At 30.6% G+C, this 13990-nt stretch overlaps 2 protein-coding genes across 2 annotated transcripts in view; one reads left to right on the top strand and one right to left on the bottom strand.

Annotated features, from left to right (window-relative positions):
* LOC123655880 (alpha,alpha-trehalose-phosphate synthase [UDP-forming]) overlaps positions 1-7190 on the top strand; it is a 34437-nt gene extending 27247 nt beyond the window's left edge. The window contains exons 8-11 of the mRNA XM_045591626.1: positions 4140-4277; positions 4667-4853; positions 5214-5320; positions 5505-7190. Of these exons, the coding sequence (XP_045447582.1) occupies positions 4140-4277; positions 4667-4853; positions 5214-5320; positions 5505-5792 (720 nt within the window). The 3' untranslated portion in view covers positions 5793-7190. The remainder of the gene's footprint in view (positions 1-4139; positions 4278-4666; positions 4854-5213; positions 5321-5504) is intronic.
* Positions 7191-7783: 593 nt separating this feature from the next.
* On the bottom strand, positions 7784-13148 carry LOC123655881 (protein YIPF6). Its single transcript, XM_045591627.1, has 6 exons — positions 12982-13148; positions 12346-12465; positions 10810-10888; positions 9848-10022; positions 8332-8489; positions 7784-7976 (listed from the first exon to the last, which is right to left on the bottom strand). The coding sequence occupies exons 1-6, from the start codon at positions 13006-13008 to the stop codon at positions 7858-7860; spliced, it is 678 nt and encodes a 225-aa protein (XP_045447583.1). The 5' UTR covers positions 13009-13148; the 3' UTR covers positions 7784-7857.
* Between the last annotated feature and the right edge of the window lie 842 nt (positions 13149-13990).

Here is a 13990-nt window from a genome sequence, read left to right as displayed (position 1 = left end):
ACATTGTTGGTACCTACCTATCAATGAACTCGTAAAATTTGCCTCATGGCATTATCACAGTCAATATTATTCTGACCCAACAGGATATATCAATACTTACGTATTTGCATACATTTGAACGTATTTACTCCTAGTCACACATTATTTATGTAAACACAGAGTTATATCATTTTCCTTATTTTATCGAAACTTGAGTCGTCAATAAAACGTCATAGGTCAAAAAACTTATTTGAAATGAAACTTCACTACTAATAATAAATAGAAAATTAATATAACATACACACAAGGTCGTCTGTTCCTATGGTAAGCAACTTAGTGATTGTTTTATAGGCAATTGCCGACTAATATAGCTAAATATATATACAGCTAGAATCATACATAAATAAATACAAATAATAAACCCAGACACAGGCGCGGGCATTTATTAACATTATATAATATGTATATGTAGTCAATTATTTTTTTGGTTTGAATGGCTTTTAACCGTGTCGGGGAAGCTCAAACATTTTCGCCAATGTCACGTAGGATCGTAAAGATGTGAAGGAAAGATTCAGTCTGACAGAACAATTTTATTATAAATATTACTGAGGCACTTATATAATGACACTTAGAATCGATGACGAATGTCACTGATTGAATGAAAAGATTGGTGCGTTAAATTGTTCCCCCGTTCTCGCTTGTCACTTTTAATATTGATATCACAAATTAGACCTAACATAAGTGACAAAAAATTATGAAGACGCATTTTACTGTCCTAATTTATATTGTATAACAGGAGGCCGCGCGAGGTCGTAATATATATAAACGAGACAAGTTGTATATAAATGACAAAACCAATGAGTCAGTAAATATTTCGATATTTTCATTATTAACATACCTACTCTTTAAACTCCATTGGCACAAATGAAAATGTCGTTAATGAACTGTCGGAGACCAATGCTTATCTTTTCAGAAATGCAATTCTTAGCCTATTAGACCTGATCACTTACTAGGGAAATAACAGCGCGCTTGGTGGCTATTGCCAAAAAAAAGATTGCGATACGAGTTTTTTTTTTGTCTGAATGTAGTTTGCTACTGTTTCTCTTGAATCAATTGAAAATACTTTAAGCACAAGTCGTACTGAAGGCAGACTTACGTTCCGCAAAACACTCGTGATAACCCACTGATAACATTTAACAGTATATTTAGTAATTATATAATTTTCCTTTATACTGTTTATACTTTACCAGTTAACACCAGGTGATACGCCGGTTCATTTGCGATTTCGATAAAAACAATTATGTATTTTATTATTAGGAATTCTTATTATTAATATAGAACATTATTTATTAATTTATTATTTTACTGGATGCCACTTCTCCCGTTTAATATGCAGATGTATATAATAAAATAAGCATGTAGGTACTTATATAACCCATATAATAAATTTACATCTATAGATACATCTATACAAATAAATAAAATTGGAATGTCTGTTTGTAATATAAAATAACCGCTCTTTACTAAATGCATATAGATGTATACACGGTACATATACCAAAATAACATTTTCACAATTCTTGTCTGTCTGTCTGTCTGTTCCGGCTAATTTTCAAAACCGCTAAATCGATTTAGACGGGACTTTCACTGGCAGATAGCTGATGCAATAACTTAGGCTACTTTTATTTAAGAAATGTATTTATTTTATAACTCTGCTAACTGAACAATAGATTTTTTGTTAAATTCCACGCGGACGAAGTCCTAGGCACAGCTAGTAGATACATATAAGTGTGTAGAGGATTACACCCCGACAGAGGCAGGGAAATATAGTATTAAAATAATATAATATAATATAGTATTTCAAATAGAAATATCAAAAATAAATTAAAACAACATTACTTAAATATTTTGAACTAAACATTTACTTACTTAAATTGTATTTTATTGTATTTATTTATAATATTACAAATTGTTTTCTTATTTTCTTATTAAAAGAATTTGAACATTGGCTGTAACCGTTATAAATAATGAATGTGTATAATTAGACTAAGATAGCACAGGTTAAAACCTTAGTGGTTTTTTGTTGCTATTTTTTCTTTATATTTCGTGTATTACTACTTTTATAAACGATAACTAAAAAAAAAAAAAAAAAAAAAAAAAAAAAAACAAATTGCTGTACGGCTTGGGACTGTATGCAGAGAAATCGGCGAAAAAATACAACACTAGTAGATTATAATTCAATTATAAACACTAATTATGCTTATCAACAAATATTTAAAATGTATAATATAATATTATTATATTTTTAGATAGTTGTAGTTCCAGATTTTTAGTTATTATATGCTCTGTAACACTTTAACTGTTCATACTAAAGATAACTTTTGTTTTAATAGATAATTAGTGGCCTACATAGAATTTCTGAAATTATCAATTACTTGCTTTTAAAAAAAATGATAAGTTTTATATATTGGGTTTGTGCAAAAATGTATTACTTGAAATAGAGGAAAATGGTAGGTACAGACATTTTTTCTATAAAGAACGAACCCGTAACTCCTATAGTGTTGCAGTTGTGTCCTATAGTGTCCACTATATATAAATAATTAAATACATTACATTTAAATTTCTTCGAAATCTGATTACAACTTTTGGAGTAATCTTTGATAACGCGTATACTTACTTGACTATTTTTTCGTCTACCTACGTTGTATTACTTGTCGATGAAATTGAAGTCGGTTTTTTTCGTTTGCTAGCAAACACAATTATATAATTATTAAATTTCTTCGTTTAAATGTTGCAAATGATTTACATCAATAATATGAAGCTGAGTTATTTTTGAATGTTATGACTTACCTTTTAATACAGTTTCAAATATTTCAATTGAAAACCTCCTTTTTTGAAGCCGCTTATAAAGCTCTAAGAGTAATAACGTAATATGATAATAAATGCGGATGATTTCGAACATATTTCTTGTGAAAATCTATTGTGATCAAATTTTAAGAACGAGCCCTTTTGACTGTTAGTTGGCATGGATATAACAAATAGAATTTCCATTTAAAATCAAATAAATGATCACATTTTGTACAGCGATTGCTTAGCTTGTTAAATCTCGTAAATCTTGAAAATGAAGCCGTTTGAATGTTTTTCTACGTGCCATTAGTCGCTGGTAAAATGATTTGCGAAAAGTGCGTCATTTGATCGAATAACTGTTGGCTCATCACGTTAGTACGGCAGACGAACAATCTATATATGCTTGAAGCTTTAAGCATTGTGAGTCTATGCTACTGAGGTCATTTTTGGAATCATTTTAAAAGACAACGGTACAAAGAAGATAGCATTTGTCTCAATGATAAAAAATAATTTTACTGTAAGTAATTGAAACTTATGTAGTTATCTTGTATATAAAATTCTGGATCGATGTCTATGAAATATTGTGTGCATATCGGGTAGGTCTGAGAATCGGCCAACATCTATTTTATACCCCCCTAAGTTTTAAGGGGGGGGGGGGGTTAAGGGGGGTTCATAACATATATCGCAAAACAACGTTTGCGGGGTCAGCTAGTAATATATAAGATTTTAAATCTATGAGATATTAATATATGTAGTATTGCTAAATACTGAGGCTTGTTTATCGGAACATAAAACCATATTTTATTCACTTATTCAGTTATAAGATTCTAATTAAAACATGACAAACAAGTGCATAGATCATATTCACGTTTCTATTAATTCATAAAATTAAAGTGCATTGAGATAATCATAACGACAGTGGCCTTAGGTCGGTTCGCAATAATTTCTTATCAATTCAACTCTTTGTTGATAATAATAGTTTTCTTCAAGCAAAACAAAAATATTTTTATCGTAGCGTATCAGAATACTTTTTTATATATTTGTAAAAAAATGTATAAATAAAAGTACTTATTTATAATAGATATTATTGGACACTGAATATATTTTAATCAAATCCTTGCAAATAGAGTTTTTTTCCTCAAATCGATAGTCCTCGATGCCAGATGATACATGTATGTTACAAGATTTAAAAAAAATATATTAATCTTTAATTGTAAATTTTATCTTGTAAATAATATTAAACTACCTATTTTATAAAGTAACTTCCAAATTATTGTGACCTTACAAAAAATATATTATACTTAAATTTGCAGGTCGGGATTGAAGGTATCACATACGCCGGAAACCACGGCCTGGAAATCTTACATCCGGATGGTAGCAAATTCGTTCATCCCATGCCATTAGAATTGCAAGATAAAGTGGTCGAACTACTTAAATCTTTACAGGAACAGGTGATATACTAAGTATATACGATACTACTACAGATAACGAATAACTTAAATTGCATATAAGCGTTTGTTACAAATTAGGATTATTGTACATCTTACAAGTATAAAAACGATTTTTTCTTTCGACATAAGTCGCGCGCAAAATATATAAACTAAAATAGTGTGTTGTTGTTGTGCACTTATAGCTATTAATATAATAGTATATCAGCATTTACTGTACGGATACGAACTTTTAATTTTCGAATATAACAGTAACTCCAATCGGGTCGGAGCAGAGACACGTTTTTTTTTTTTTTTAAATTACTTTAATTTTTTGTCACAAAGTTTATAAACTCTATATCTCGTAAGTAATCTGTCTAACAAACGACACTAATGAACAATCGACCGCGCAGGTGTGTCGGGACGGCGCGTGGGTGGAGAACAAGGGCGCGCTGCTGACGTTCCACTTCCGCGAGACGCCGGTGGGCAAGCGGCGCGAGCTGGCGGACACGGCGCGGCGCCTCATCGCCGCGGCCGGCTTCACGCCCGCGCCCGCGCACTGCGCCATCGAGGCGCGCCCGCCCGTGCAGTGGAACAAGGGTGCGCCCGCACGTCCTTCCCCTACTGTATATATATATATATATATATATATATGTGTATATATATGTATATATGTTCCTACTGTATATCGCGAGCTGGCGGACACGACGCGGCGCAAAATGTCTACGTGGAATGGTGCTAAGAATGCTATCAGCAAAAATTATAGACAAAAACCACCACACCAGCACCAGATTTTTTTTTTTAATTATATTGAACAATTTTTAGAACAAACTAACAGTTTTTATACCTATAAAAAACTGTGTCAGTTGTCATTACTCATTACATCTAAACTTGTACAGATTATCAAAAAGAACAGTAAACGAAACTAACATGAACTTATTAAGTTACTTTTAATTGCAGGTCGTGCTTCAATATACATTCTAAGAACGGCTTTCGGATTAGACTGGAGCGAACGCATAAGGATTATTTACGCTGGCGATGACGTCACTGATGAAGACGCTATGCTGGTAAATATTATATTAGATTATTTATATAAATTTAACTAAGATAATGGTACGATTAACGACCAAATATTTAACTGAATCTGCTAGAGTAATTGTCTATACATTTGTATTTTAATCGAGAAACTCGACTCACGATATCTTAACTAGTTAACGTCAGCAACAACAATAATTATATTATTTTCTTCAGGCATTAAAAGGTATGGCGGCAACGTTCCGCATCGCATCTTCAAATATAACCAAAACGTCGGCTGAACGTCGTCTGTCGTCCACGGATTCGGTACTGGCGATGCTGAAATGGATAGAAAGGCATTTCTCCCGTCGTAAACCGAGGGCAAACTCGCTCACTTACAAGAATGCGAAACTAGCTCGCGACACGATTCAAACGCATATGTCCTATCAGTTGCCCTCGAGGTCACCGAGACAAACACCCCCCCGAACACCCGAGGTGGTCTCGAGCGGGTCTGAATCGAGTTAATCGCTTCAAATTTATGTTGCAATTGCTTAATGCTCACCACAAACATATAAAGAAAAAAGTATTTATTTTTTAATGGAAAACTTAGATCTTTAAAGAAATCTTTCGTTGAAAAATCTTTAATTTCGATTTTTAACAGATTTCAAAAAGGAGGTTTTCAATTCGGTTGGTTTTTTTTTTCTAAAGAAATGTTTGTGTAGGAACACTTTAGGTTTAGGTCTTTCTAAATAATACGTTTAAAAGTACCTATTAGCTATATTCATTTCTTAGCTTTATTAGAAAAAGAAAAATTATCTTATTAATCATCATAGGCTTTACGTAATCCATTGGGCGCGTTTAGTTTGTTAGATGCATGCTGTAGTAGCAACTGTTGACCTATCGTTGTGATTGTATAGTGATATTTTTTATTTAAGACTTCATGTAGACAAAGATATCAAAATTATGCCAAATAATTTATACTCCTGTTTTTTTTTTTTTTAATTTATAGTAAAGTACAATTCCTACTAGAATAGTAACGAAATCCTAAGTATCGACGTAAGACGCAAGCCGTTTTGAATCAATTGCAATAAATGTAGTTTTGAAAACTACTCGTTTTAACTAACTGAAACGTGTTTTAATTGTAAAATTTATTGATGTTAAGAAATTTACAATAAATATCAAATTTACCATAGCACATAGTTCAAGAAGTATATATATTTTATCAAGAAGCACAAAATCATTTTCGCGCAACTACTGCTGGATTCTGCTTTTTATAGAAACAATGGAAAACACGTATCATTTGAGGAATATTTTTATATGTAACTTTATATTCAATGTTTACTCAATCAAACGTAATATACAATTTTTGGACAATTTTAAAACGAAACCATTACTAAAAGTAACCGATCGAAGAGAACTGCAAGAAATGTAGTAATTAAATACTATTTAATAGTATTAATACTGTAAATTATGCATTCCATGATAGCAACACTCGATGGTAATAAAAATTAGTTATAGAGACAATTCATGAAATTAATTTATTTAAATATTTATCGTCACTAATTTTAAAAGCACCTTACATGTATTTGATGCACAAGGTTTATTAAAATTTAATTTTAAGTGTTTATAAAACACTCAATTAGTTTTACGAAATTATTCCTAGTTATGTTGTTAATTGTAACAAAGAAAAACGAAGAAACTATTTAATCGATCTTGAAATTTTTGTAAAATTAAATTAAACTTTTATATATATTAAACTTTTCATGTAACCAACATCATAATATTAATAACCAAGTTATTTCGCAGTGACATACGGTCTGTAACTCGTACTGAAGAACCTCGAATTTCCACAACTTTTGTATTTTTAGATAAGTACATTTATGTTTTTGATGTATGAAATAAAAGTTTACAACAACCGGAAAATAGTTTTTTTTATTATTATTCATAAGTATAAGTATGTACAAAAGTCGTTGATATAATTATAATATAAATGACATTATGTATGTACCTTTGTAATGGAATGTTTTAATGCATGAGACTTTGGGTGTGTTTCAAACTAACACCAAGTGATTTCGACATATAAAATTGACATCTTGAATCGTCAAACGTGGCATGATAAAATATCATCGATTAAACGTGTCATTTAGATTGATCAGTTAGTCATAACTCTACGTACATTTTACCACAACTTACAAGAGACAAATATAGATTTTAAATGCAATTAATTTAACAAATACATCAGTAGTGTAGCGTTTAAAAATCTTAATCATAAATACTTAACTTACTTAGCCGACCGATGGCGGGATAACCATCCAACTGCTGGCTTTGAAATACACAGGCCGAAGACGGGCAGCAGCGTCTTTGGTGCGACAAAGCCAGTACTGCGGTCACCAACCCGCCTGCCCAGCGTGGTGACTATGGGCAAAACACATGAGTTCACGTTATTTTTGACGTAAACTTGTGGAGGCCTATGTCCAGCAGTGGACTGTATAGGCTGTAATGATGTAATGATGAAATACTTAACTAACATTTATTCACATATAATATAAAATTCGTATCACAATAAATAAATACAGAATAGCTTATTCTCCTAAACATTGCTGTGCGATACGACAAGCCATGATAAGATGAAATAGAACAAGCATATAGGAAATACTGCGAGACCCTTCTTGCCTTCCGGTTGACTATCGCCGAGGAATTTCGTAGCCGCTGAAATAAAAAACAATTTAGATGAAAAATCCCACAGATAGTATGTCAGTATATTTCAGTTTGTCAACAATTTTTTTTATTTAAATTTCTAGTATATAGTATCGACAGTGAGGCGCTCAGTAATTTACACAAAAGATGATTAGTCTGTTTAAAGTCTAAGGTTAAAAAAATTCATTATTTCTAAGGCTATAAAAAATCATTACAAAAATCTTGTAACTCCAAAAATGCTTCGATGAGAGATTTCTTTTCTTTCCTTTTTTTTTAAATTAAAACTCATTTAGGCGTTGCAAGTTATTTTAGGCTTTCGTTTCATTAAAATTTTTGTTTATTTAAAAAAAAGGAATTTTTTTCTTACCAAACGTCGCCCACGCAAATCCGATCATAGAAATGACGAGACGCAGGAAAAACAAGAAGGTATTTTGCGTAGTAAACAGAATCACTCTACATATGATAAGTGACAACGCTATTGGGAACAGACAGTAACCCAACACGCATACTGACTGAAAGAATGATCTGAAAAAGAAAAACATTTTATTTTGGCACAGTAACAACAAAACATTTTTTTTTTAAATTTAGTCTAGTACTTTACATATTTGATTTTTTATTCTATTGGAGTGTTGTTACAAAACGGTTTGTATTAAATTTAGTATGTACAGTTTGTATTCATTAGAATTTATATTCGAACACAAGAATTAAACATGATTATGGCTTAACAATAGGTACATTCATTTCAAAACCTATCTAAAATTCATTTTATTTATTCAAATTATTGTTGGATTCTCGATCGTACCGAACCATCTTTATTTTTAACCGACTTCCAAAAGGTCGTATTTTTTTAATGTATGTACTTCAGAAATTTGAACTGGACCGATTTCAATGATTTTTTTTCATCGAAAGGTGTTGCGTGTCATTTGGTCCCATTTAAATTTAATTGAGATCTGACAAAAACTTTTCGAGTTATATCTAATAATTCGTACTTACTTGACTAAATTTCGTCGTCCTACGTTTATATTAAACCGTACAACTTTTTACTGGGTTTAACGATTTTAATGATTCTTACTTTAATCGAAAGCTAATACTTGTAATGTAAGTTATATGATCGAAATCTGGCAGTTTTCAGTAATCTTTGTTAATGCGTATTTACTTGGCTGTTTTTTGTATTACACCTCGTAACTTTTTACTGCGTGCACCGATTTTTATGTTTCTTTTATAAACCAAAAGCTAATACTTGTCATGTGGTCCCATTTAAATATAATGAATGAAATTAATTCTTTTTGAGTAATCTTTGATAACGCGTAATTATGAGACGGCGCGTACTGTCTGTATCCGTACTGCTGTATGCGTGTCTGTAATTAGGTAAAACTAATTTAGTGAATATCGATCAAAGGACGTTACGTGGCCACATCTACTATTATGTAAAACTAATTCAGTGAATATGGTGGTCCATGACTACTTTTTGAGTAATCTTTGATAGCGTGTATTTACTTGACTAATTTTTTGTCTATTATGGTTTGCGAGTAAACACAATTATATCTTCACCATTCCACATAACATTGGCGTAATTATTGTCTAACTGACAAAGCTTAAACCCAAACTAACAAGTGCGCAAAAATAATATTTTTACGATGTAGTGGATATTAAATTTACTAATGCTGGTTTTTCGAATATATTTTATTTATGACCTGTCTATAACTTGTACATTAAACCGAACCGAAAAACAGAAAGGGCGCTGTGCACAGATGTTTGTCCACAGACTCCCAAAAGATGGCGTTTGGGAGCAGATATAAATATCAAGAAAATATATGTAGACAATAATTGACCATAGATATAAAAAGCACCAACTATTTTAGTACTTAAAAATATATACAAACATGTTTCCTCCCAGCAACTTTGAGTTTAAAGTGACAACAGCTGCACCGATCCACACAAGTACAAACACCTCTGCAAACTCGGGACCACCGTCGTTTGAATTATCTGCTCTTTCTGTGGACCCTTGCAGAATTGTAGCCATGAAGGTGCACAGTAACAATGGACCCCATAAATCCCCTGTGAAAGATAAACTTTTACATAAGTTCAACATCTAAATAAAAAATTTGTCTGTGCAAAAGTATATCTCTAATCTATATATGCAAAAGATTGTAAGCTGTAAGGTGTGTTGACATTTTATACATTTTTTATAAATATTTTAAGTGTCTATCTACAGTTATACGAAAAACACACAGGGCTGTAACCTGAGATGGATGTATAATCATAGGATATAACAATCAAATCTAAATCTAGTCTATGCTATTTTTAAAAGGCTTCAAAGAAAATTAGAAGAATATAATTAGAAGGGAAGATTTTGAGAAGTTTGTATTAGTTGAAATCGAAATTGAATGTTAAACTGCCGACATTTAATAACATTTTAATAAATCTTTTACAATTGTATGAACAGATAATCAACAAAGCTCTATTTCTCTAAAAGTAACAATATATAGGCTATAAACAGTTTATTTATAACTCATATTCATTCAAAACTATATTCACTACATCTATTACAATGTTTTTTTTTTTATTTATTATTTATTTATACTTTATTGTACACCACAACTACATTTTAAACAATAAAACACACTTAAAAAACATTTGCAGACTGTGAAGTACAATGGGCGGACTTATGGCTATTTAGCCATTTCTTCCGGACAACTCAATTAAAGGAAGGATAAATTTAATAGAATCTCGAGACAGGGTAGGTGGTGCAGTTTACAATGTTGTCATTAACAAGGTAAACAATTATTGACAACATCTATTGACAGACTGTACAGAAAAAAGAATATACTAAATAGAAACTCACATTCTTTCAATAAACTAGTTTTTTCTCTTGGAATAAGGACATGGTAAAATTTGTTTCCGACAGCTCTCAAATCTCGTAACTGTAAAAACATAAATATGTAAGTTGTATTTTGATATTTCAGCAATCATTGGGTAAAGATAATAAATATAGATAGATATACACGAATAAGCAAAGCCAGATTACATGTTTAGATAACTGAAAATAATTTTTAACAATAACGTAGTGGGAATTAGTCATATTAATAAATACACCTTTATTATATTGTTAATTACCTGACCCGACAGACATTGTTCTGTCTTATGAACTATCAAATATGGTTAATTAAATAACTAAACGTAATGTTTCCTGAAACTGTTCAATTTTCTGCCCATTTTTCATAAACTTACATTCCATACGATCATACAAACTATTAAAACTTTGTTAGAATACTTAAAAAAATTATGTAAATTGGTTCAGCTATATTAAAGTCTGTTCATCGAGAAGAGATACCAAACGTAAACAAACCAAATGCCTCAATCAAATGGTCATTCAACTAGGGTTTTTACTTACACAAATTTTTAAAATGTATAATATATTTATATTTTGATAATTACTTAATTTAATATAATTAATTAAATACAATTATTTGTATGAGATTTGATACTTCTTAAATAATAATTATCAATATATAAAAATCACCCCAAGCACTTCAGGACACGGAATGAAATAATAATAAATAATACAAAATAAAAGGGCCGTCCGCGATCCTAATGTTTTTGAAGCCAGTTAAAATATCATTCGACCTTGCAGAGAGGCGTGCAGCAGATAGCAAACAAACAAGATAGAAAAAGGTAGACTATATTTTTTTTGTTCCGTCGTCGCTACGAAAAAATGATGGGCTTTGTTTACTTATATTTGGTATCTCTTCTTGTTGAACAGACTTTACAAAACATTTTTAACAGTTTTTGGTCGAGCTATTCTATAGTTTTACAATTAGCAAAGCATTTAGCTATTTATTTATATTTATATTTTTACAACTGTAAGAAAGTAATAGGAGAAAGTTAAACGTACATTGTAAGATTTTTATTTAAATCTTCTCCATTTTTTTCACATTTTTTAAAAACTGGTTATATTTGTGTTACTGACTTGTTATTTGTATGATATTTATCTCCTACATGGAAAAAGAGGCCCATCAGTGGGGTATTACAGGCTGAATAATTGTAATAAGAATAAACAACTTTATTGGATACAATAAATAAGATACAAAACATTATTATTTTGAGATAATCCTGATGTTTCAACAATGTTGGAGATGCCATAGGCATAGGTGATCAGAAATCTCAAACAAATCACTGCGGTAAGACCCATTTGTATAAAGGTCTTAATAGTGATTGTGAAGAGTAACAATTCAAGGCTTTCAAGACTACATACACAATAAATAAATTTTATTACCTGCTGCAAATATAAACATGCAAAATGCAAAATTTGTCAACAACACAAAAATAAGCTCTCTAACAAGGTAAATGGGATATGATAGAATATTTTAGGTAAACTTACGAACGTTTCCTTGATTGGTTCATCTAGTGTGTTAAATTCCATACTGTCACCAGACGGAACGCCTCTGGTCGGTACATTCATTTCGCCTTCAACTAAACCCACATCGCCCGCCGGAAACATCTAATAAATATCATTAGAACTTTTAAAAATGATATCGATGTAGATATTATTTGATATCAGAAATAATTTATTAAGCTTTATTTAATTGTACCTTTATATTGTAAACGGGTCCAATTAAATTTACTTTTTGATTGACAATGATTAGATTTTATTTGATTCATATATATTTATTAAAAAGAAAACATAAAAGAGAACACAACCATGGAAATCCAGAATAAGCAGAATCTGATCACAGTTCTTAAGAACGAAACATTGATAAGATGTTAATTAAAATTTATTTAAGCTTTCTGTATGTATAAAAATCTCACATATCACGATGTTTGTCCGGGCTAATCTTCGAAACTACTGGACCGATTTTAATGAAAATTTGCACAGATTTGTAATTCTGTCCAACTTAAAATATATTCTATATTTTATTACGATATTTATAATTATTACATTCACGAAAAGAAAAAGTGGTATGGTTGGCCAGATCAGAATTATATTTTTCCTAAAGAAATATAATTAGCAACTTACATCGTATTTAGAGTCGAAGCCCGACATATTTTTTTCTTACGTATAAAAATAATGATCGATGTAATATCACATTAAACAAATTTATTTAAAGTACACTAAAAATTCCAACACATCAAAATCGTCAAATACGATTTACAATTCACCAAATCACAAAAACTTCAATCAGTCAATGTTTTAAAATTTATCCCCAATAGGGAAAGGCAAAGGACTATAATCCATACAGCCTAGTCTGAATTTGTAAGTTTCGTTCTGATATATCAAAAGGCCGGAGCCAAGTCTGAAGTAACTTTATTGTTCTTCTGATTTCAATCAGTCAATGTGAAGGATCGGTATTATTGTCATTATTTTGACATTAATTGTCTATGATAAATTAAGAGCTGTATAATTTAATCTATATTATAATAAATAATAATAAATAATATTAACTTTAAAAAATTATATTATAACGAATTATCTATATTAAAATCAAATTTCAAATTACAGATACAGACGTAACAGAAAACTGGAAGCTAAGATATCTACGGTACAAAAATATTCATCACTAATTATAAATCTTTTCATCTTTGTGCCGTTTTCAGTCGAAACACTTGGACTTTGGAATAACAGTACCTAATTTTTTTTTACAATAGTTAACTTCTCGTCTTATTGTCTCCACTGGTGACAAAAGGGCTGGCGCACTTTTTACTAGAGAATCGGTATCGCCAAGGTATAGCGATTAAACGAGAAAATGCTGCCAGCATTTTTAGCACCATTCTACGCGAAGATGATTTATACCATAACCATTTGCATATATTTGGTTCTTAAGTTGTTAATAATAAATCGTAAATATTTGATCTTAAAGTTATAATGATTCATGTACTACACTTTTTTTTTTCAAAATTTGAATAATAAAGCCTTAACAATTATTTTATTATGAAGCTTTTACTATATATATACCTATAAACAATAAGAAAATAAACTAAGTATTAAAAATGCATTAAAAGTACTAAGTAATGTTAATATATAATTC

The sequence above is a fragment of the Melitaea cinxia genome, chromosome 8 (genome assembly GCF_905220565.1).
Source record: "Melitaea cinxia chromosome 8, ilMelCinx1.1, whole genome shotgun sequence".
Taxonomy (NCBI): Eukaryota; Metazoa; Arthropoda; class Insecta; order Lepidoptera; family Nymphalidae; genus Melitaea; species Melitaea cinxia.
Note: the sequence above shows the minus strand (reverse complement) of the source record. Positions and strands in the feature narration are given on the sequence as shown.